The sequence below is a fragment of the Hylobates moloch genome, unplaced genomic scaffold (genome assembly GCF_009828535.3).
Source record: "Hylobates moloch isolate HMO894 unplaced genomic scaffold, HMol_V3 SCAFFOLD_1, whole genome shotgun sequence".
Lineage (NCBI taxonomy): Eukaryota > Metazoa > Chordata > Mammalia > Primates > Hylobatidae > Hylobates > Hylobates moloch.
Window position 1 is genome coordinate 41,532,506 of NW_026652276.1, and position 25,657 is coordinate 41,558,162.

At 43.6% G+C, this 25,657-nt stretch overlaps 2 protein-coding genes across 2 annotated transcripts in view; both read right to left on the reverse strand.

Annotated features, from left to right (window-relative positions):
- LOC116810478 (aldehyde oxidase 4-like) overlaps positions 1 to 25,657 on the reverse strand; it is a 123,329-nt gene that overhangs the window by 34,539 nt on the left and 63,133 nt on the right. The gene's annotated exons all lie outside the window — the stretch shown is intronic.
- LOC116810477 (anaphase-promoting complex subunit 15) lies at positions 11,892 to 12,582 on the reverse strand. Its single transcript, XM_032755022.2, has one exon. It carries the CDS (start codon positions 12,553 to 12,555, stop codon positions 12,190 to 12,192), a length of 366 nt encoding a protein of 121 aa, XP_032610913.1. The 5' UTR covers positions 12,556 to 12,582; the 3' UTR covers positions 11,892 to 12,189.

A 25,657-nucleotide genomic window follows, 5' to 3' on the forward strand; every position in this document is an offset into this window, starting at 1 on the left:
AATTTTTGAGCGGCTGCTTTACTTTCTGACGCAAATGACTGAGTGATGCTGCAGCTCTGTCTAACTTGAGCACCTGTATCCGTGTTCTCTCGGGTAGCTGCTTTCTCTCTGTGGGGCCAGCACTGTCTGTGACTGGGCATTGGTGAGGACGCCTCCATTCTGGAATAACAATAAGAAGAGTTACACTGAGTGCTTACTTTGTACCAGGCACTGTTCTAAACGTGGGTTCATTTAATCTCAAAAAAAAAAAAAAAAAAAAAACTAACAAGGCAGGTAGTATTACAACCCCCACTTAGAGGTCAAAAAATAAACAAAACAAAATCAACACATGGGGAGTTTAAGAAACTTGCCCAAGATCATACTCTAGCCATAGAGTCAGGATTCAAATTCAGGCAGCCTGGCTCCAGTGACCTGGCTGCTAAGTGCTATGTGCCAGGACCACCCTGGAGACTTGTGAATGCCACGACATTTCTGGGCAGCTTAATTAAACGCCCCATTGAAAGAAAGGGCTAATGAGTGGCTCAGGATATGCATCTCCTCCCCTACTCTCCTGGCAAGTGTGGTATTGCAGGTAGATGGTGGGTTTATGGAATTTTCTTCTGGTTCGGAAGTAACTGCTACCTTGGCTATTTACTCTTTCTCAGGTGGGAGTAGCTGCTTTCTGCTCAGCAACAAGGGAACTGGCATACATGCATGGGCTCTAAATAAGTGAGATGTTTAGAAGTTGACTTTTTGTATTTATCATATGACCCAGTAGTGTTCATAATAGGAAGTAAAAAATGAGTGTTGAATGAAGAAAATAATATGAGTGGAACAGTTCCTGGGCTCCTGGCACATTTCAATGTTAAAATCCATTCCTCCTATTTAATAGAAAATAGCAAAATAATTAAATTCACCCAATAAATGAAAAGATTAATATCACAAGAAAAAGATGATATTAAGTCTAACACTTGAGCCATTAGAGAATATCAAGAGTAGATCTAGAAAGACATTTCTTGGCCCTCGCAACCAAGAAGCTGCTGGGTTTTCTCTGAGGATTCTCTTTCATTTCTTCCCATACCCTTGTGTCCCTCCCTCCCCACATCTTTCTGGGCTCCTAACGCTGTCTCATATCACGTGCCCTACTCAACAATCCAACCCTGCTGCAGGGCATGGGGGGGCGTGGGGGAGGCTCAGGCATGGAGGGCTGCAGGCCCTAAGCCCTGCCCCGCGGGGAGGCAGCTAAAGCCCGTGAGAAATCGAGCGCAGCGCCGGTGGGCCGGCACTGCTGGGGGATCCGGCGCACCCTCCGCAGCTGCTGGCCAGGGTGGTAAGCCCCTCACTGCCTGGGGCCGGCGGCACTGGCCGGCCACTCCTAGTGCGGGGCCTGCCAAGCCCACGCCCACCCGGAACTCTAGCTGGCCCGCAAGTGCCGCGCGCAGCCCCGGTTCCTGCCCGTGCCTCTCCCTCCACACCTCCCCGCAGGCTGAGGGAGCCGGCTCCGGCCTCGGCCATCCCAGGAAGGGGCTCCCACAGTGCAGCAGCAGGCTGAAGGGCTCCTCAAGCTAGCCTGAGTGGGCACTGAGGCCGAGGAGGTGCCAAGAGCGAGCGAGGGCTTCGAGGGCTGCCGGCATGCTGTCACCTCTCAGCAGCAGGCATAACAAGTTTATAAAGTTCCAGCTTGAGAGATCCTCAGTTTTCTGCATTTTGTAACTAACAATCATTGGCAGTCTTCTTTTCTCGTGATATACATGTAGAAAGTTAGAGTAGACACACAAAGATCAGAATTTTGCTGAGTTCAACACCGCTTGTCCTTGATAGGAAGGAAGGATTTCAAGAGGAAGGATTTGATCCAGTTTTCCAAGGTCATTTTCTGCTGCAATTGAAAGAGGGTTAGTGTAATCTGACTACTGATTCTTCAAGGTGGTAAGCATATAAATTTGCCAAATAGCTCACTCAGTGTCTTGTGCTAGAAAAATAATTCTAACAATGTGTCAAATTGACTCCATCAGTCCACACCAGTGTACTCACCATCCGGGGTCACCTTTCTGCACCTCAGGCTATTCATTCCAAATTCTTCTTACCGATTTCCTCGCTCCAGCCCCATGCCTTTTTCTCTGCAGAGCATAGCAAACCAATGCTCTGAAAACGAGGACAGCCCTTCTGCAATAGTGAAATACTTGGTCCAGTATTCTCAGTGAGGCCAGACCACTGGTTATATAATCTTCAAACGAACACTGGCACATATTTGTCGTTGCTCAGTTTCCAAGAAGGCAACACCCTATCTTTCCTACACTTGAAAAGCCAGGTATCCACTTCAGTTAAACTCTTTTACCGGCATAGAGCAGGTACTGGATGAGGAAATTGCTTTCCTGAAAGCAGAGTATACATCCGTTTGTACTTGCATTATGTTAAAACACAGATGAATTGGATAATGAGATTACTGTGTGTGTGTGTTTTTTAAGTTTGACTTGCGGGTGAAAGAAACATCAAGTTATTTGAAGCCATTTAGAGTACTTCTCCTTACAGTATGGATTCCTTAAAACTTTCCATCTGCTCCTACTTAGATGCTTTCCAAGAATATGCATCAACTGGAAAAAACAATCAGAATGGCCTACGCATATTTTGTTTAAATTCTCCTCTTTGCCTCGCCCTCTCGCTCCCCGTCACTCATGCCACCACTCATGCTTTGCGTCATCAAGACGTCTGGTGTGCTCTTTACAAGGATTTCCTGCAGGGAGAAGTGGAGTCGCTGCTGCCTTGCGTCGTCGCCCTGGTCCCCTGCGTCCCCGGGAACTGCGAAGTGACCGCGCTGGGGGAGGAGGGGTCAATGTGGCGGCCGCGCCCAACCGCCGAGGCGACCCTGAGTGTCCCGGGGGCGCACGTTGGTGCAACAGGGCCTCCACGTGCCGGGCTGCGCAGACCTGCCCAGGAGCCCCGTCCGGCCCGGCGGTCTCTCCCAGGCTCTGCCTGGGGCGGGCGGCGTGGCGGACGGCCGCGCTCTCTGACTTGATCTGAAAAAGCGAAGCATTCGCGTCCCGCGTGGAAGCGGAGGGTGTCCGCTGAGCCGAGCCTAACGTCCAGGGCAAACCGTAATCCTACGTGGGTCTCGAGGCGCTTCGCGTCCAACGCTTTTGCAGCCTCGGATTTCTTGGCGGGATGCGGAAGCTGGGAACAGGGAGAACCTGGGTCAAAATGGCCAGGAGCTTTGGACCGGTTCAGGGTCAGCTGCGGTTTACCAGGTTCCTGAGCGGTGGCCTCCCAGGCAGGCGGTCTGAGTCTGCGCATTTTTTTCTAAAGGTCACCAAGATGTCCATTACTCATTTCTTGTGCGGTTCGTTTCCTTCCTCCCGTTCAAGAAAGGCCTCCCCCTCCCACCCCGGACATACTTCCTGCGCTCCCTCTGTATGAGGACCGGCCTGGGCGACCTCCTCCCGGGACAGTGACTCGCCCGTCTGCATGTTTAGGACGGTGCCATCATGCCACTGCCCAGCGGAAGACAGGAGTCCATGAGTCTTGCGGGTGTGGCAACCAGCAAGGGAGGGCCGGGAGCCAGGGGAGGGGCTTCCAGTCTCCACCCAGCCCCTGAGAACTTCTGGATTCGGGGGACACATTAACAGAGGCTTACTGGAATTCGGGGTGCCTTCATCCATGTTAGAGTTAGGATGGTGCAGTTTTCAGGCCAGTAGAGGAGAGTTTATTTTCAGTAGGTGTGTACAGGGGGGCAGAGGTGGGGCATAAACTGGGGGAATTTTCAGGGTCTTCAAAATCTGGCTGTCTAAGGGTAACCCCCTTCCCCTTGCAGGGGTCTGGCTCTGTCTGAAGTTGTGCGTGTGTTCGGAGTGTGCCAGGAGCCTCAGGACCCCATCCTGTTTCAAGGCGTTTAGTGTTTCGTGACTCCTACTCCTTTCTCTCAGATCTGCCTTCTCGGTTGGTGTTCCCCATGGAGGCCACCTTGGCCCACTCCTTCCTTTTCTGTTTTTTTCTCTTTCTTTTTGCATTTTTCTCCTCACCTTCTGCATTTGCTTTTCTTCCTTCTTTGCAGTTTCACCCTCCGGTGAGTCTGAACCAATCTCATGGCTCTAATTACTAATTTGCATTCATAACTCATAAATCGGTCTGCACCAGACCTCTTGCCAACCTGCACTAACTGCCTGTTGGATACATCCCTTGGCTGGCTGCCAGGCTATAAATCTAAACTCCTGGTCACCACGTTCCCTTTGAACCAGCTCCTCCTCCTGTGGTGCCTGCTTCTGTTAAGGGCACCACTGTTCTCCCACTCTCCTGAGCACAACCTTAGACTTATCTTTGATCCCTTCCCTGGCCACCCCATCCAGCTGGGGGGCAAGTCCTGTCCCTTGAATCTTTCCATTACCACAAGTATATCCTCTCTCAAGCCTTTGTCAACCTCTTGACTATTAAAGCAGCTTCCCAACTATTCTCTCTCATGCTGATTCATGTTACACAGTCTTCAAGATTAATCTTCCTGATTATATTGCTTCATTGATCAAATTACAATTAAAGACCTGTGCAGTTGACACGGTAAAACTTGTCTTTGATTTATGTAAAGTTAAACTTATGTTTAACTTATGTAAAGAAAGCTTTCACTTATGTTTAAGACCATCTAATATGGTTTGGCTGTGTCCCCCACAAATCTCATCTTGTAGTTCCCATAATCCCCACCTGTCCTGGGAGGGACCCAGTGGGAGGTAATAGAATCATGGGAGCGGTTACCCTCATGCTGTTCTTTTGACAGTGAGTTCTATGAGATCTGATGGCTTTATAAGGGGCTTCCCCCACCCACCCCACCCACCCCTGCCATCCTGCTTCACTTCACACTTCTTGCTATGTGAAGAAGGACATGTTTGCCTCTCCTAGGCCATGATTGTAAGTTTCCTGAGGCCTCTCCAGCCATGCTGAACTGTGAGTCAATTAAACCTCTTTATAAATTACCCAGTCTTGGGTATGTCTTTATTAGCAGCATGAGAACAGACTAATACACCATCTATGATTTGATCCAGGCTAGTTTTCTAATTGTATCTCCAGATTTTCCCCTTCACAGCCTACCCTCCAGCCAAACCAAATTGTCTATATTCTGAGACATACCTGATTCCTTCCTGACCCTCCACACCCTTGCTTCTGTGTTTTCCTCCACCTGGAGTTTCTTTTTCTCTATGTCCACCTGTCTAGATCCTACCCATTAGCTGGATGTCATCTCTTCATCACCATCCGTTGGAGTGCATTTGGGCTGTGCCTGGTACAATACTTTCTACTTGCATTGCTTTCATTATAAGGCCATACATAATTAAACTAAGTTATAAACTCTGTGAGGTAGGATCCCTAATTTATTTTTACCATTCCTTAAGTGCCTGGCCACAACTTTTTAGATGTTCCATTAAAATGTGTTGAATAAGTGTATAAATGATTATGCATCTCAGTCTGTTCTCTGTACCTCTTTTGTCTTTGTTCTTGAAAAGGACCGAGTCTAAGAGTTTCAACCACAAAAAAGCTACCGTCATACAGTTATCAATTTGTTGTCATATATCTTATGTATCTTAGTACAGAACTGTACTAAGTCTTTTCAAATGCATTAAAAATGTATTAGTATTTAATCAGGTGAGGCTGGCACAGGTCTTGTGGCTAAGGGAAGTTACAGCTGACATTAAGTTGGAATAATGGAGTACTGTTTGTAATATCCTTGCCAGACCCCAGACACCTATCCCCTTCTGTGCCTGTGACCCCATCAGAAGTCTTCCTTCACTCATTTCTCCACGATGGTGTTGCAGGCTAAGAAAAACAGAAAACAAACATGATGCTGGGAACACCAAGGACTGGTTGGGGAATAATAACAATAGTCATTATAATAATCATTGTTAACATTTAGCTGTTAGTATGTGCTGGCACTGTGGTAAACACTTATAGACCTAAGCTCATTAAATACAAAGACATGACTAGATAGATCTTTTTGCTATTCTACAGATGTGGAAGCTGAGGCACAGGTAGGTGAAAATCTTGCCTAAGGTCATACATACAGCTATTAAGAGGCAGAGCTGGGATTTGAAGCCTGCCATCTGATTTCAAAGCCACCACATCACTCCAGCCTTTTCAACTGGTCAGGATTTTCTGAGTGCAGAAGCTCAGTGACATATGTAGACAAAATATAACATGATGCCTGCTCTAGAGAAACTTGCAACCCAGGTGGGGCAGAGTCAGGGAACTCTTTGGATGAATAAACAGCTTTCAGTTCTTTGTGCTGCCTCAGCATGCGGTCCCCAGCATTGGGTGCTTTGTGCAGTAATCACCTCTTTTAACAGCTGGCTCTCCACTAGATTTTGGACTCCTTCGGGCAAGGACTTGTGCCATTTACTGTGGTTCTTCCTTGGCCCAGCACAATGCTTTGCACATAGCGGGTGCATAGAATGTACTTATTGAACTGAACCAAACTGACAGGTGTGGTTTTCCAGAAGCCAAATACAATAGCAGAGCAGAAGTGGGATGGTCTGTTGTGCTGGGGACATTAGTGGGGCTCAGGAATGAGGGGATTACTGAGGAATTAATGAGGTTTAGAGCCTTTTCCTTTGCTGTTCTTCCCTTCTCTTCCTCTTTGTTTCCCTTCCCTTCTCTTCCCTTCTTTCTCTTCTCTTCTTTCCTAGCCACTCCCCTCTTTCTTTCTTGGTATTCACTTTTACATGCTGGACCTTGTGAAGGTGTTTTAATCAAATGATTGATTTCCTTTCCTGGTTCCCCACAGCAACTAAATCTCTTCCACCTGACGGTGCCTCTGCCTTTTCCCCTCACGTCACGATGCAAAAGGGATTGTCCACAGCAGCGCTGTCCAACAGAACTACCATGCAAGCCACAGGTGGAAGCCAAGTATAAAACATAAATTTTTTTCTAGTAGCTATGTAAAAACAGTAAAACGTAAAATTAATTTTAGTGATTTATACTTAACCCAATATATCCAAAATATCATTTCAACATCTTATCAATATAAAATTATTACTGAGGTGTTTTTAAATTCTTTGGTAACACATCTTCAAAATGCAATATGTACTTTTCACTTGCAGCACATCTCAATTTGGACTAGGCTCATTTAGAGGGCTCCCGAGCCCCGTGTGGCTCCTGGCTATGACATTGGTTAGCACAGGGCTGGAGCCACAGGCAGGGCTTCCTAACCTTGTCCAGGTCATGCCACTCTTGGGAAGTGATAATATGGTATAGCACACCTGGGGTAAATGGAGACAGCTGATTGGCTGAAGATTGCTGTGCAGCTGGAAGAATCAGTAGTTGGTCTATCTGCAACCTTTTCAGGGCCCAGATGGGAAGGACCATTTCTTAATCCTTTAAAATCCATATTCCCCTTTGATAAATAGAAAAATCCTATAGCTTTCTGTTTGAAAATTCAAAGTAATTTTATTTTCCAAATGAAAACCTTATACTGGTTGGGATCGTGAATTGACTTTTAAATTGACATATGTCCCCTGCCCCCATATGCATTGAGAATTACTGAAGAGAGGAGCAGAGAATTCATAGCCAAGGTGGAGGGACCTCATGTCAGGTCCATAAACCAATCCACACAGGTCATTCAAATCTGCTCCTGTGTGATTGGGCTGTTCATTGTCAAAGTCGGGGCTGGGCCCCTCTCCCTGCAAGCTGCACCCACAGCTTCAGTTATGGTGAAGAACACAGAAGACCCTGCAAACATTCCTGACTCTCCTAGACCCTGGGGATGGAGGAGACAAAATCAAAAGAGCATTTTTTTCACAGTTTTTAAAAAAAAATTTTATTATTTTTTAAATTTTTTATTTCCATAGGTTATTGGGGGAACAGGTGGTGTTTGGTTACATGAGTAAGTTCTTTAAGTGGTGATTTGTAAGATTTTGTTGCACCCATCACCCAAGCAGTATACACTGCACTCAATTTGTAGTCTCTTATCCCTCACCCCCTTCCCACCCTTTCACCCTAAGTCCCCAAAGTCCTTTGTGTCATTCTTATGCCTTTGCATCATCATAGCTTAGCTCTGACAAGTGAGAACATATGCTGTTTGGTTTTCCATTCCTGAATTACCTCACTTAAATTAATAATCTCTGATCTCATCCAGATTGTTGCAAATGCCATTAATTCATTTCTTTTTATGGCTGAGTAGTATTCCATCATGTATATATATACTATAGTTTCTTTTCTTTTTTTCTTTGAGATGGAATCTTGCTCTTGTTGCCCAGGTTGGAGGCAGTGGTGCGATCTCAGCTCACTGCAACCTCCGCCTCCTGGGTTCAAGTGATTCTCCTGCCTCAGCATCCTGAGTAGCTGGGATTACAGAACTCGCCACCAGGCCTGGCTAATTTTTATATTTTTAGTAGAAAAGTACAGGTCTCGCCATGTTGGCCAGGCTGTCTCGAACTCCTGACCTCAGGTGATCCACCCGCCTTGGCCTCCCAAAATGCTGGGATTACAGGCACGAGCCACCGCGCCTGGCCATACCACAGTTTCTTTATCCACTCATTGATTGATGGGCATTTGGGTTGGTTCCACATTTTTACAATTGCGTATTGTGCTGCTATAAACATGCATGTGCAAGTATCTTTTTCAAATAACGACTTATTTTCCTCTGGGTAGATACCCAGTAGTGAAATTGCTGGATCAAATGGTAGTTCTACTTTTAGTTCTTTAAGGAATCTCCACACGCTGTTTTCCATAGTGGTTGTATTAGTTTACATTCCCACCAGTAGTGTAGAAGTGTTCCCTCTTCATGGCATCCATGCCAAAATCCACTGTTTTTTGTTTTTTGTTTTTTTTTTTATTTTTTTGATTGTGGCCATTCTTGCAGGAATAAGGTGGTATTGCATTGTGGTTTTGATTTGCATTTCCCTGATCATAAGTGATATTGAGCATTTTTTTCATATGTTTGTTGGCTATTTGTATATCTTCTTTTGAGAATTGTCTGTTCATGTCCTTAGCCCACTTTTCAATGAGATTTTTTTTTTTCTAATTTGTTTGAGTTCTTTGTAGATTCTGGACATTAGTCCTTTGTCAGATGTATAGATTGTGAAGATTTTCTTCCACTCTGCTGACTATTCCCTTTGAGTGCAAAATCCCTTTAGTTTAATTAAGTCCCAGCTATTTATCTTTGTTTTTATTGCATTTTCTTTTGGGTTTTTCGTCATGAAATCCTTGCCTAAGCCAATGTCTCAAAGGGGTTTTTTTTTTAAATGTTATTTTCTAGAATTTTTATAGTTTCAGGTCTTAGATTTAAGTCCTTGATCCATGTTGATTTTTATATAAGGTGAGAGATGAGGATCCAGTTTCATTCTCCTACATGTGGCTAGCCAATTATCACAGCACCATTTGTTGAATAGGGTGTCGTTTCCCCACTGTATGTTTTTGTTTGTTTTGTCGAAAATCAGTTAGCTGTAAGTATTTGGGTTTATTTCTGGGTTCTCCATTCCATTCTGTTGATCTACTTGCCTATTTTTATACCAGTACCACACTGTTTTTGTAACTATGGCCTTATAGTATTGTTTGAAATCAGGTAAGGTGATGCCTTCAGATTTTTTTTCTTAGTGCTGCTTTGGCTACGCGGGCTCTTTTTTGGTTCCATATGAATTTTAGGATTGTTTTTTCTAGTTCTGTGAAGAATGATGGTGGAATTTTGATGGGAATTGCATTGAATTGTTAGATTGCTTTTGGCAGTATAGTCATTTTCACAATATTGACTCTACCCATCCATGAGCATGGTTGTGTTTCCATTTGTTTGTGTCATTTATGATTTTTCAGCAGTGTTTTGTAATTTTCCTTGTAGAGGTCTTTCACTTCTTAGTTTAGGTATATTTTTAATTATTTTATTTATTTGTAGCTATTGTAAAAGGATTTGAGTTCTTGATTTGATTCTCAGCTTGGTCACTACTGGTGTATAGAGGAGCTACTGATTTGTGTACATTAATTTTGTATCCAGAAACTTTGCCAAATTATTTTATCAGTTCTAGGAGCTTTCTGGAGGAGTCCTTAGAGTTTTCTAGGTAAACAATCATATCAGCAGCAAACAGTGACAGTTTGACTTCCTCTTTACCAATTTGGACCCTTTATTTCTTTCTCTTGTCTGATTGCTCTGGCTAGGCCTTCCAGTACTATGTTGAAGAGGAGTGGTGAGAGTGGGCATCCTTGTCCGGTTCTCAGAGGGAATGCTTTCAACTTTTCCCCATTCAGTATTATGTTTGCTGTGGGTTTGTCATAGATGGCTTTTATTACATTGAGGTATGTCCCTAATATGCTAATTTTGCTAAGAGTTTTAAACATAAATCATTGCTGGATTTTGTGGAATGCTTTTTCTGCATCTGTTGAGATGATCATGTGATTTTTGTTTTAAATTCTGTTTATGCGGTGTATCACATTTATTGACTTGCTTATAGGGAAACTATCCCTGCATCTCTGGTATGAAACCCACTTGATCATGGTGGATTGTGTTTTTGATATGTGTTTGGATTCAGTTAGCTAGTATTTTACTAAGGATTTTAGCATCTATGTTTATCAGGGATATTGGTCTGTGGTTTTCATTTTTGGTTATGTCCTTTCCTGGTTTTGGTATTAGGGTGATTCTGGCTTCATAGAATGATTTAGGGAGGAGTCTCTCTTTATATTGTGAAATAGCGTCAGTAGGATTGGTACCAATTCTTCTTTGAATGTCTGGTAGAATTCTGCTGTGAATCCATCTGGTCCTGGACCTTTTTTTGGTTGGTAATTTTTAAAATTACCATTTCAGTCTTGCTGCTTGTTATTGATCTGTTCAGGATAGCTAATTCTTCCTGGTTTAAGCTAGGAGGGTTGTATCTTTCCAGGAATTTATTCATCTCCTCTAAGTTTTCTAGTTTATGTGTGTAAAAGTGTTCACAGTAGCCTTGAATGATCTTTTATGTTTCTGTGTTGTCAGTTTTAGTATCTCCTGTTTCATTTCTAATTGAGCTTATTTGAATTTTCTCTTTTCATTTCTTGGTTAATCTTGCCAATAGTCTATCAGTTTTATTTATCTTTTCAAAGAAGAAGCTTTTTACTTCATTTATCTTTTGTATTTTTTTGTTTCAGTTTATTTACTTCTGCTCTGATCTTGGCTGTTTCCTTTCTTCTGCTGAGTTTGGGCTTGGTTTGTTCTTGTTTCTCTAGTTCCTTGAGGTGTGACCTTAGATAGTCTGTTTGTGCTCTTTCAGACTTTTTGATGTAGGTGTTTAGGGTTATGAACTTTCCTTTTAGCAGAGCCTTTGCTGTATCCCAGAGGTTTTGATAGGTTGTGTTACTATTGTCCTTCAGTTGGAATAATTTTTAAATTTCCATCTTGATTTCATTTTTGACCCAATAATCATTCAGGAGCAGGTTATTTACTTTCCATGTATTTGCATGGTTTTGAAGATTCCTTTTGGAGTTCATTTCCAGTTTCATTCCACTGTGGTCTGAGAGAGTGCTTGATATAATTTCATTTTCTTAAATTTATTGAGGCCCGTTTTGTGGCCTAACATACGGTCTATCTTGGAGAAAGTTCCATGCACTGAAGAATAGAATATATAGTCTATGGTTATTGGGTAGAATGTTCTGTAAATATCTGTTAAATCCATTTGTTCCAAGGTATAGTTTAAATCCATTGTTTCTTTGTTGACTTTCTGTCTTGATGACCTGTCTAGTGCTATCAGTGGAGTATGGAAGTCCACCACTATTATCGTATTGCTGTCTATCTCATTTCTTAGGTCTATTAGTAATTGTTTTATAATTTGGGAGCTCCAGTGTTAGGTGCATATATATTTATGATTGTGATATTTTCCTGTTGGACAAGGCCTTTTACCATGATATAATGGCCCTCTTTGTTTTTCTTTTTTATTTTTTATTTTTTTATTATTATTATTTTTTTATTTTTTATTTTTTTTTGGGGGGAAAATCACTCCTTTGTCTTTATTAAAGAAACTTAGAAAGAGACCAGACCTGGCAATCAAGGGGTGAGGTACTGGCCAGGAAGGTGGAGTGGGGCTCAGGCCCTGGGGATTTCAAGTGCAGACTGATGGCCTGGGAGGGGCCAAGGAGACCAGATCCTGGCAGCAGCTGAGGAGGTGCCCAAGGGCACTTTCAGGCACTGGGGCCATCAGCTGGTTCTGTGGGCAGGGGTTGGGGGTTGGGATGCAGGGTGGTTTGGGTGGGCCTGGAATCTCCCTGAGGCCACCCTGCCTTGTCTACCTAGATCATCCACTGGTCCTGATCCTGTTCGTTGCCTTCCATGTCCACCTCATTGACCTCTCCATCATCCGGTGACTCATTGTAGTCATTCATCTCGTCCATGTCCTGCATGTCCTCATCATCCTCTGAGTCCTCTTCACTATCCTCATCATCTTCATCATCCTCTTCTTCCTCGTCATCATAGTGCTCTGAGGCTGGCTTGCCAATAGGAACCAGGTTGTTGTCTTTCTCTGCGATGCTTTGGAGCCAGGCCTGATGCTGCTGTTCCTGCTGCTGCAGCTCTGTCTCTTCTACACAGGGTCGATCCAGATTAAACCACAGTGTCTCAGTCACACGAGGGAAGAGTGAGGGGAACAAAGTGGACATGGCTCCTAGACGCGCCGGGAGGCTGCTGCCGGCGGCGACCCCTGTTTTTCTTTAACTGCTGTTGCTTTAAAGTTTGTTTTGTCTGATATAAGAATAGCTACCCCTGCTCACTTTTGGTGTCCATTTGCATGGTACGTCTTTTTCACCCCTTTACCTTAAGTTTATGCGAGTCCTTATGTGTTAGGTGAGTTTCTTGAAGGCAGCAGATGGTCGGTGAATTCTGTGATTCTGTATCTTTTAAGTGGAGCATTCAGGCCATTTACATTCAATGTTATTATTGAGATGTGAGGTACCATTCCATTTGTTGTGCCATTTGTTGCCTGTTGCCTTGTTTTATTTTTTAATTGTATTTTTGTTTTATAGGTCCTGTGAGATTTATGCTTTAAAGAGATTCTGCTTTGATGTGTTTCCAGGATTTGTTTTAAGATTTAGAACTTTTAGCAGTTCTTGTAGTGCTGGCTTGGTAGTGGTGAATTCTCTCAGTATTTGTTTGTCTAAAAAGACTGTATCTTTGCTTCATTTATGATGTTTAGTTTCACTGGATACAAAATCATTGGCTGATAATTGTTTTGTTTGAGGAGGCTGAAGATAGGGCCCCAATCTCTTCTAGCTTGTAGGGTTTCTGCTGAGAAATCTGCTGTTAATCTGTTAAGTTTTCCTTTATAGCTTACCTGGTGCTTTTGCCTCATAGCTCTTAAGATTCTTTCCTTCATCTTAACTTTAGATAACCTGATGACTATGTGCCTAGGTGATGATCTTTCTGTGGTGAATTTCCCAGGTGTTCTTTGAGCTTCTTGTATTTGGATGTCTAGGTCTCTAGCAAGGCTGCCAAAGTTTTCCTTGATTATGTCCCCAAATATGCTTTCCAAACTTTCCAATCTTCTTTGGGAACACCGATTATTCTTAGGTTTGGTCTTATAACATAATCCCTGACTTCTTGGAGACTTTGTTCATATTTTCATATTCTTTTTTCTTTGTCTTTGTTGGATTGGGTTTGTAGCAGGACGAGCTGGGGACAAAACCCCACAGACACCGAGATAGTGAAGGAAGTGGCTTTAATCAGTTGGAAGCATCGGCAGACTAGCGTCTTAAAATCCGAGCTTGTTGAGTGCACAATTTCTGTCCCTTTAAGGGCTCACAACTCTAAAAGTTTTGCATGAAAGGGTCATGATTGATTGAGCAATCTAGGGGGTATATGACAGGGGCTGCATGCACCGGTAATCAGAGTGAAACAGAATAGAACGAGAAGTTTCACAGTGTCCTTCCATACAATGTCTGGAATCTATGGATAACATCGGTTGCTAGGTCATGGGTTGAATTTTAACTATCAGGCTAAGGTCAGGCAGGCCCAGGCCTGGTTTTTGGGTCTGGTGCCTGGCGTCAGGCTGTCTGCCTTTGGTTTTGTTTCCTTGTTTCTTCTTAAAACAGGTACCGAGTATAAAACAATATGCAACGATATGGGGGTCTCCTTCTCTCCTCTCTCAGGTTAATTCGAAAACCTTGTCTTCGAGCTCTGAGGTTCTTTCTTCTGCTTGTTTGATTCTATCGCTGAGACTTTCCAGAGCATTTTGCATTTCTATAAGTGTGTCCATTGTTTCCTGAAGTTTTTAATTGTTTTTAATTTATGCTATTTATTTCATTGAAAATCTCTCCCCTCATTTCTTGTATCTTTTTTTGACTTCCTTATATTGGGCTTCACCTTTCTCTGGTGCCTCCATGATTAGCTTAATAACTAACCATCTGAGTTCTTTTTTCAGGTAAATCAGGGATTTTTTCTTGGTTTGGATCCATTGTTGGTGAGCTAGTATAATTTTTGAGGGGCTTAAAGAACCTTGTTTTGTCAAATTACTAGATTTGGTTTTCTGGTTCATTCTTATTTGTGTAGCCTCTGTCAGAGGGAATGTCCAGGGCTGAAGGCTGTTGTTCGGATTCTTTTGTCCCATGGGATGTTTCCTTGATATAGTACTCTCCCCTTTTTCCTAGGGATGTGACTTCCTGAGATCCAAACTGTAGTGATTGTTATCTCTCTTCTGAATCTAGCCACCCAGCAAGTCTACCAGGCTCCAGGCTGGTACTGAGGGTTGTTTGCACAGAGTCCTGTGATGTGAACCATCTGTGGGTGTCTCAGCCATAGATACCAGCACCTGCTTTGGTGGAAGTGGCAGGCGGATTAAATGGACTCTGTGAGGGTCCTTAGCTTTGGTTGTTTAATGCACTATTTTTGTGCTGGTTGGCCTCCTGCCAGGAGGTGATGCTTTAAAGAGAACATCAGCTGTGGTAGTAAGGGGAGGAACAGGTGGTGGGTGGGGCCCTAGAACTCCCAAGAGTATATGCCCTTTGTCTTCTGCTACCAGGGTGGATAGGGAAGGACCATCATGTGGGGGCAGGGCTAGGCGTGTCTAAGCTTAGATACTCCTTGGATGGGTCTTGCTGCAAGTACTGTGGGGGATGGGGGTGTAGTTCCCAGGTCAATGGAGTTATGTTCCCAGGAGGATTATGGCTGCCTCTACCATGTTGTGCAGGCTGTCAGGGAAGTAGGGGAAAGCCAGCAGTCACAGGACTGACCCAGCTCCCACACAACCCAAAGGGCCAGTCTCACTCCCGCTGTGCCCCATTAATGGCACCGAGTCTGTTTCCTGGCAGTGAGTGAGCAGGGCTGAGGACTCGCCCCAGGCTACCCGCCTCCCAGCTGTGAAAGCAACTAGGGCTGTCATGCCTCCCCAACCTGTGGAGTCTGCACACCCGGTTCACACCCTCCCCCAAGTTCTGAATTGGTTGAAATTGTTACAAAGTTCAGCTGGAGGTTTTCTTCTCCTTTGGCCTTTCCCCAGTGCCTTTGGCAGCCCTCCTCAAGGACCCCTTCACTTGGCTGTTTAAATTGACTCAGCTCCAGGTGAAGTCAGAATCTCCTCCCATGATCTAGATCTTCAGGTTCCCCAGTGATGGTGTGTGTTTTGGGATGGACACTCCCCTTTTCCCACTTCCACAGTTTGGGCACTCACAGTATTTGGGGTGTCTTCTAGGTCCTGCGGGAGCAATGCGCTTTCTTCAGAAGGTCTGTGGGTTCTCTTGGCTTTCCTGATTTATTCCTGCAGTCGCTCTGGAGCAAAAATTAGATGTGAGCCTCCACACACTGCTCTGTCCATCCGAGTGGGAGCTGCAATCTAGTGCTGCCTCCCATCCACCATGATCTTCAACATTCCAAAAGAGAATTTTTAATAAGCATACTCTAGGACACCCAGCCTGTGGGGGAGTCGCGGAGGCAGTGGGCACAATGACCCCTTGCCTGAGCTGATTTAGAAAAGCATCTGAAGCTGTTCCCTCCCTTTCATCCCAGGAGCATCCAGCTTGAGAAAGCCAGAGTAGGGACCTCTATCTTGTTCATTGCTGAATCCTTGGGCCTTTCCCAGCACCAGATTTATGCAGGGGCTCAGCAAATATTTGTTGACTAAATCCACCATTGATAGAACAAACATGTTAGTCCTGGCTTACAGCTTCTCACCTTTTCCAAATCATGCCTACCAGGGGTCATTGTTTTTTTAAGATGATGGCCTTTTCAAATGTTCCTCATGATCGGTTCTAGGGCAGCCCTGAGCTCTGCTGCAGTGCTTGGTTTCTAACTGCCTTGTCCTGCCCTGGAAGAGGGTAGGCCCAGACAGCAATTCAGAAGCTGGCAAACTGGCCAAACAGTGAGAGATTGGCTGAGGCCCGTCATGCACATGGCCAAGGGGACTGTGTGGGTGGGGTGGTGAAGCCAGCTGGAGTTTCAGGTATTACCCACAGCATGAATTGGGCTTTTAAAGGATTAGGAGAGTTCAGAAACATCTTTATTTTTGGCTGATGCTCCTAGTTGGGCCCATGCCCAAGGGTTTACCCAAGGGTTTATCCTCTGTATTTGGAATTTAAAAAATAGCAGGCTTTAAAAAGCTTTGCTCAAATTATAAACAGACTGCTATACTGAGTCAAAGCTTCTACAAGGTACACATGCCCCCTTCCAGACGATTCTGATGTGTCCTCTTAGTAGGGCTGCCTGCCATCAGGGGTCTCTGGGTTAGATGTCCCTGGGGCAAAGTTCAAGCATCGCAGAAGCTGGGCCCTGCACAGCTGTGTCAGGTGAATGCTCGTTCATCCCATCCCCTGTGGAAGGTGCCATCTCACCATCTGCCACTGTTCCACTTGGGTGTGCAGTCTGACTCCTGCACAAGGGCTGCCAGGCAGTGGGATGACATCCAGCCCACATCCTGCTCACCAGACCCTACATGTGAGGGGCACATCCACCTGCAGGAAGGGACCCTTTCTCTAATGTGTCCAGAGACACTCTGTGGGCTACAGCAGCCTTGCAGTGGCGACTAAAACCTACATGACCCTGCCTTGATGGAGTTTAGGTCCAACTAGGAGAAAGATACAATGAGGAAATACACAGACACACAGAGATGTGCTTAGAATTGGAAGAGGGCAATCGAGGAAAAATACCAGGTGCTACCAGGGGAACAACTGTGGGCACCTACATAAGCTGAGGGGTCAGAGCTGGCTTCCTGAAGATGTGACCTTTATGCTGGTGTCCAAGCATGAGAAGGTCCCAGTCAGGCGAGGATGTGGGGGAAATCCCAGGCAGACAGGCAAGGCATGATGGTTAACTTTGTGTGTCAACATGGCTGGGCTATGGTACCCAGTTGTTTGGTCCAACACTAGTCTAGATATTGCTGTAAAGGTATTTTGTAGATGTGGCTAACACTGACAATCAGTTGACTTTAAGAAAAGATTACTCTTGATAATGTGGGTGAGCCTCATCCAATCAGTTGATGGCCCAAGCCCAAACTGAGGTTTCCCAAAGAAGAAGGAATTATTCTGCTTCAAGGTTGCAACATAGGAAACCTGCCTGAGTTTTCAGCCTGCTAGCCTGCCCTACAAATTTTGACTTGTCCGCCATCACAATTGCATGAGCCAATTCCTTCAAATAAATCTCTTTATGTGCATATATATGCAAATGTATATATGTGTAATATATACATATGTATTATAGATGCATAGATGATATGCATACAGACATATGAGTGCATATGTCCCATTGATTCTGTTTCTCTGGAGGACCCTGACTGAACCAGGTGGCATGTGCAAAGGCCTTAAAGAAAGGAATAGCTGAGCCCATTTAAGATGCTGAAGAAGGCCATGTGGCCTGAATGCAGTAATTGTGGCACAAGGAGCCTCAGGAAAGGTCGGCAGGGTCATGCAAGGCTTTGGAAGCCACGTTAAGAACTGTATGTTTTATAGCCACGTTAAGAACTATATGTTTTATCATCAGCTCGAGAAGCCATCAAAGGGTTTTTATTGTTGATTTATACAACTTTCTCCCTACTCATATGCTCTTATGAGCAGTAGCTAACTGCTGCCTTAACTCACATAAGACACCGAAGACATCCCTTACGCAGTGCCTAATGATGACGATTAGCAGGCAGTTGGGGAATTTACTGGGCCCAGGGAGGCTTCAGGTGACATCAGCAGGTGGCTTACTAGTCCACCTAGACTGCTCAGTTGGGTCCCACAGCAGTGACCAAGAGGCAGCACTGTCCTCACCAGAAGTCAACTCTTCTCTGCAGCTGGAGCTACACAGGTTCATACCCCACTCCCCTGCAATTCCCCGCTCCCCCACTTCCTGGCAGGCTCGAGTGCTGGAGGCAGGTGATAGAGATCCTATGGCTGTGATTGTCTTTCACCTGATTTCCAGATGGTGCCACCTATATCTTTCCACATGTGTCACACTACTGAATCCTGTCAATAACCCTGGAGAATGAGGTCCTTGCACTCCGAACTGTCCTGCCCAGGTCAGGTGGCTACTTGTGGTAGAAGTGGGCTCAGGAAGAGGTCTGCCGGCCCCAGCCCATTGCTCTTGTCCTTATACCTCGGCTGCCTGCAGATGACAGCAGGCAGGTGCCAGCCCACCGGGCAGGCATTCCAGGCCTGGATAAGTGGCACTAAGAGAAGAGACATGGTGTCAGCCAGGCCTTTGCAAGGTGGCATTCTTTATAGCTTGAGGTAAAGTCAATTTCTTCACCCAGTCGATTCCTGACGTATCAGAGCTCTAGATTGGATTGGCCCCTAGAAGACTGCTCAAACTCCCCAGAAACTGCCGTGGAAACCAGACCTACTGCATTAATTTACGAGGAGAAACCAGCCAGTGCAGCCAGTGCTGTTCACTCTTCCTGCAGGCACATCTACAGGAAAGTCAAACTGTGACCAAAAGGCCCTGTGGTGGGCTTAAAATTGGGCAGAAATATACAAGTGATATTTTACTTTAGCAGTGGAGAAGTTTGATGAACAATGCTACCACCTTGGCCAAAATTGGGGTGTATCTGTCATGTTTGAGGCTGAATGCTCATTTAACAGGTACTTGATGTAAATATTGAATGAATGAATAAGTGAATGAGTAAACACCTGTCTAGAGTGAGCTTGCTTATTAGTGATAACAAGAGCATAAGTGACATTAGCAGCTAACACTATCAGTTGGCCACGTGTAGGTGCATGGGTCGCATCCCTCAATCTTCACAATTCCATGAGGCAGGCACTGCCATTGTCCGCATTTTAGGTGAGGAAACTGGGACTCAGAGTGGTTAGGCACCTGCCCAAAGTGCCACAACTAGTAAGTGGTAAAGCTGGGATCGGACTTCATTCAGTGACACTCCTGAACCTTAAGCCCTGCACTATTGTGACTGTGTGTCACTTTCCCCTGATGGATGATTGTGTTTGCTGATACATCTGATTTTTCCTGTTTTCCAGGTTACAGGATGGTTTCTCCAGTCTCATTTTCTGCCACTCTGCATTGAGCAATATTATAGGTGTCTACCTGTCCCTATTACTTAGAGCTCCCATATTATTAAATCTTTAGAAGATTTCCCCTGGATGGCATGTACCAATGATACAATTCATGTTTTTATTTTGAGTGCTGGGCTAGGGGAGAAGCAACGAAGGCAGGTAATGAAGCCCAGTCTATCTGCACGTAAGGATGAAGAGTTCAGAGGTGCTGAGAACTCCCAGAAAGAAGAATAAATGCTTCCCAGGATAAAGGGCAATGGCTGTGTGACAAATGGACAATCCCAGCTCTCCAATGAGGTCTCAGACAGTGGTGTATGTTGTGCTGGGTCAAGAGGCTTCCTGTAACCTATGCATGTCTTGGTTGAAAAATGAACACATTAAAAAAGCAAGCCATTGGCCAGGTGTGGTGGCTCATGCCTACAATCTCAGCACTCTGGGAGGCTGAGGTGGGTGGATCGCTTGAGTCCAGGAGTTCGAGACCAGCCTGGCCAATATGGTGAAACCCTGTCTCTATGAAAAATAAAAAAATTAACTGGGCTTGGTGGCACACCCCTGTGGTCCTAGCCACTCAGGAGGCTGAGGTGGGAAGATTGCTTGAATCAGGGAGGCGGAGATTGCAGTGAGTTGTAATTGCGCCAGTGTACTCCAGCCTGGGTGACAGAATAAGAACCTGTCTAAAAAAAAGGCAAGCCATTAAGAGACGAGGTGACACTCTCCCAAGTTACTATCAGCCAGATATATTATCCCAGGATTTCAAAAAGCCACAACGATTGGAAAGGAGATTGCACTACCATGAATACCGTTATTTCTAGGATCTGGAGTAGGTGCCTAGCTGTCACCTTTAAACCCTCTGGAGGAGACAGAGTGCAAGCATTGTGGGTCACCTTCACAGGCCTAAGTAGTATCTGCGGTGGTCCAACCTTGTCAACTGTTTGTAGAATTTCATAGATGTTATCTAGTTATTTTGATGCTATAAAAGTATATTTTGGAAAAATATACCATGACCTATTGATTTTTATTTTGAAGAAATTTGTTTAAAAGAAGAAAAAACTGAAGTGACAACACAAGCCCCCAATTTTTGAGTAGCCCATCCTTTCATGAAACTATTGAAATGAAAAGCCTTATTTTGAACTTGCTCTGGAGTGAATTTAAGTTTGCAATGTTTGTCAGGGCTGAAAAGGAGGACATACATCACTCTATGTTGTTGGGGTGGAGGTTGGGGTAGAATTGGAGGAAGAAGTAATAACTGGGGTTACATTTGACCTGGATATAGGGAATGGACACTTCAGAGCAGTATTTCCCCAACTTTTTTCAACCATGTTCCCCTGTGAGATGTCCATGTTACATTTTTACCAGTCCACTCATGTGTATATGCACACAGACAGCTCCTTAAGAAATAAATACTTTTCCTTACTATGTGTAAAATATTTTGGTATTTTGTATGTCATTATATCCTATTTGAATTAATTAAAAATGGTGTTTGTTGGCCGGGCATGGTGGCTCATGCCTGTAATCCCAGCACTTTGGGAAGCTGAGGCGGGTGGATCAACTGAGGTCAGGAGTTCAAGATCAGCCTGGCCAACATGGTGAAACCCTGTCTCTACTAAAAATACAAAAATTAGCTGGGCGTGGTGGCACACACCTGCAGTCCCGGCTACTCTGGAGGCTGAGGCAGGAGAATCACTTGAATCTGGGAGGCAGAGGTTGCAGTGAGCCGAGATCACACCATTGTACTCCAGCCTGGCCAATAAGAGTGAAACTCTGTCAAAAAAAAAAAAAAAGAAAAGAAAAGAAAATACAATTAAAAAGTTCTACTCCTGGTAGAATCTTTAAAAATACCAAATATTGTCAGTTACAATATGTTTCTTAAAATAAATAAAAAATTAGAAGTTTTTGGCTAAGTAATTATTGCAGAATTCTTGATATGGAATCTACCAGAATTTTTTAAGCTTATAAATATTGAATACTAGTTCATCTCCCCATGAAGTTTAAGTTGCAAATTTTTACCTTAATCAGCCTTAATATTATACAGCCATTTAAAATAACAGTTGTGAAGATGAAGTATGATAGCAGCATATCAAGTGAAAAAAAGCAGGTTATAAAATTATATTCATAGATGAGAATGTATATGTAAAACTATGTAGAAAAGTACTGGAGAAAATATACCACAATTCTCTGTATGGGCATTTTAAAGTAATAACATGGAAGAGTTTTAGAAGACCTAACTTTTATAATGAAAATATGTGGCAGGGTTGTCTTTATCTTCAGGATTAATGAATAGGCTCGATTTATTGAGTATTTACTTTGTGCAAGACACGTTGCTAACACTATATGTAGTATCTCATTGAATCCGCATAAACACCCACTTAAGGTAAGTTTTAATAATTGTTTTCCTATTAGAGCTTTGCTTTTTATATCCTATTGTTTCCTTCCAGTTTATTTGTTGTTTTTTTCCATGAAAATTTGTGGTTGAGAAGCTCTTTCGTTCCCGTCAGAAAAGTCCATTCTCACACTGCTAATAAAGACATATCCAAGACTGGGTAATGTATAGAGGAAAAAGGTTTAATTGACTCGCAGTTCAGCATGGCTGGGGAGGCCTGAGGAGACTTACAATTATGGCACAAAAGGAGGCAAATATGTCATTCTTCATGTGGTGGCGGCCAGGAGAAGTGCAGAGTGAAGCGGGGGTGGGAAAAGCCCCTTACAAAACCATCAACTCTTGTGAGAACTCACTCATTATCATGAGAACAACATGGAGGTAACCACCCCCAGATTCAATTACCTCTCACTGGGTCCCTCCCACGACATGTGGGGATTATGGGAACTACAACTCAAGAGGAGATTTGGGTGGGGACACAACCAAACCATGTCAAAAGATTATGGAAATCTAGGTTGACAATTATTTTATCTTAGCCTTTCGAATATATTACTCCATTGTTTTCTAACATCTGAATTGTCAAAATGGTCTAGTGTCATTCTTTTGTTAGTAATCTATCTTTTGACACTGGTGGCTTTTAAATATTTTGTCTTTTATCTGTCACCTTAACGTGTCCACATGTTGATTTATTTTTATATATCCTCTTCAGCACTTGTTATAGACTTTACATTTTGTATTTCTTTCAGTTCTAGAAAATTCTCAGCTAACATCTTTCTGCTATCCCCTGTATTTTCTACTTCTGAGACTCCTGTTAGACATATGCCAGGGCATTTTGGTTTGTCCTTCATGTCTCTAATTTCTATTTCATATTTTTAATCTCTATATTTCTCTGGGCTATATTCTCAGTGAACTCCTCCACATAATTTTTAAATTCACAAATTCTGTTTTTGACTAGGTCTTGTCTCAAGTTTTTTAAGTTTAATAACAATGTTTTTCATTATCAGGGTGTTTGATTGGTTCTTTTCACATGTACCTATTCTTGATTCATAGTCACCAACTTTTTCATAGTCTCCTGTTTAAAAAAAAAGTACATTTCTTTGAGGATCTTACACATGTTTATCTTAAAATCATTTCAGTTTGCTCTATTCATCCCTTGATAATAAATTATCTTATTTGTTGTATTTCATGGCATTAGGCTTTTTTGTTTTTTTTTGTTTTGTTTTTTTGGCATGCTTTTAAAATTTCAGTCTACAAGCTCATCCTAAGGAGAATTTCTTTTATTATTTCTCCTCTACCACTTAGTGATTTTATGGTTGCTCTCATCTGGTTTCATGATTTAGAATCAGATCCTCTGTCAGCAGCTCTGGGCTCTTTTCCCATGGGGAGATTGCTCTTGGTGGGACCATTTCCTAGTTTCCTGGCAACCATTGTAGCTTTCCTCAGAGTCAGGAACGAACAGTGATGGTTTGGCTCTGTGTCCCCACCCAAATCTCGTGTTGAATTGTGTAATCCCCACATGTTGAAGGATGGTCCTGGTGGGAGGTGATTGGATCATGGGGGTGGACTTCTCCCTTGCTGTTTTTGTGATAGTGAGGGAGTTCTCATCAGACCTAGTTGTTTAAAAGTGTGCGACACTTCCCTCTTTGCTCTCTCTCTTCTGCCACCATGTGAAGATATGCTTGCTTCCTCTGCCTTCAGCTATGATTGTAAGTTTCCTGAGGCTTCCCCAGCCATGCTTCCTGTATAGCCTGCAGAACTGTGAGCTAATTAAACCTCTCGTCTTTAGGAATTACGCAGTCTCAGGTAGTTCTGTATATTAATGTGAGAATGGACTAATACAAAGAGGAAAGCTCAGCCTCAGTCTCTGTTTCTCACAGAGAATAAAGCTCTGTTCTCCATTGTGATGAGGGTGGATTTCAGTCCCTGTTTCCCTGGAAGAGTTGAATTCTTGGCTGCTTTTGCCTGTTTCCCATCCTGAAGTCTGGTGTACCTAAAGCTTCAGTTCCCAATATCTATGAACTCCCACCCTACAGTTGAGGAAACGAAGGCTTAGGGGGTGTATGTTATTTTCCTAAGGTTGCCCATGGCTGATTGACACATGTAGGCCTGTCTGATGCATGCAAAGTGCACATTTCTAACTGCTCAGGTGTGGCAGGCTCTCACCAAGAATACCTCAGGAGCAAGGGCCATGTCATGCTGGACTTCACAGCCTGGGAAAAGGTGTCACCAGTACTCAGTATATGGATGCTGCAGTGATTTGAGCTATAAGGAATTTGGGTCAAGTTCCAAGTTTCCATTAAGACATTGTCTTGCCAGTAGGCTTCATTTACACAAGTCCAGACTTATATGTCCCTGTTTCGAGGCACAGCTGTCATGTGTTTTCCAGGAGGTTTTCAAGTAGCTAAGTCTGTTGCCAGAAGATATAAGAATAAAAGATGTGTGGCTTTCTCTCTGGCTAGGACAGAATAATAAGGATAGTTCACCACACATGGACTAGTGTGTGATAACTTATCTTTATTGTGCTTTAGTATATGTGGATGAACCAAATGCTGATTTGTCATTCGAAGTGGCTTATTTAAAAACCTGCAGCTACTGTGACATAGTGAACAGAGTATGGAATTTAGAGTCTGTTTTTGAGTCTTTGCTACACCATTTACTAACTGTAATTTGATTGGGGGAATTTAACCTCTCTGAGCCTCAGTCTTCTCATCTGTAAAATGGGCATATCAATATTAATACCTAGCTCATGGAGTTGTTATGGAGATCAATGAGGTAATATACTGGAAAAGGTTTCACTAATTGCAAAGGGGTATACAAATGCTAGTGGTATGCAAAAGCAAATCTGTGGTATACAACTATGATAATAACATAATATTGACAGCACTGCAAATTAAGCTGAAATTTTACTAATTCAACAACCGTTTATTGAGCACATATTATGTGCCAGGCACTGGGCCAGGCTCTGGAAAAATAAAACTGAGTGAAATGCAATTCCAATTACCCAAGGTAGAAATGACCATTGCTCTTTCCTTTTTACTTCCCCACCATTCCATCAGCAAGTGCCAACAATTTTCCATCTGAAATAAGTCTGGAGCCTGTCCCCTCCTTTCCATCCCTATTAGTACTCCCCAAGTTCAGGTCCTCATCCTCTCTGGCTTAGATCATTGCAGCACCCTCCCAAAGGGTCTCCCCACCTCCTAGTTCTGCATTAGTCCTGCCTTTTCCTCAAATCCATCCTCTATACAGCCACTAGACTGACCTATCTAAATCCCAGACTCAACCATGACTTCCTTCTACTGAAAACCCTCCATTGGATCCTTACCCCTAAAAGATAGATACCAAATGTGTCAGTGGGTGGGAACATGGCCTCTGTGGTCCCTGACTAACTCCTGGCTTCATCTCCCAGAATCCCTTGCTTTGTGCTTTCTACAAGGTGGCCCCATGTTCGCCAGACACAGTGAGCAGGTGTTGCTGTTTCTCTGGGTAATAACTCCCCCATCTGCCACCTTGCCTGCCTTTTTCTGTGAGTCTGACTCATCTTCTAGATCTCTACTCCAGAAGCTTTCCCCAACCACCTTTCTACCTCTTCCCCCTGCTCAGGTTGCATTAGGAAAATGCTCATGACAGTAGTATTACTGACTCAAATGGTATGCACAATGTGAAGTGTAATACATATTTCGAGAAAGGTTAAACCACTGAAATAAATTATGGCTAACACTGTAACAGACTACTCATTTTTCTACATGTTTGCTGACACCAAAATGATTATTTATTATTTGCCTATGTGATAGACAAAAAAAAAAGTTATGCCTCAGCATTTTTACTAAAAATTTACCATACCAGGGATATGGTATTTGCCACTTACCTTGTGAGTGCCTGTCATATCATCAATTTCAACTTCAGAACAGGTGGCTC

Coding starts and splice junctions, on each gene's coding strand:
- LOC116810477 (XM_032755022.2), bottom strand. CDS start 12,555: ATGTCCACTTTGTTCCCCTCACTCTTCCCTCGTGTGACTGAGACACTG.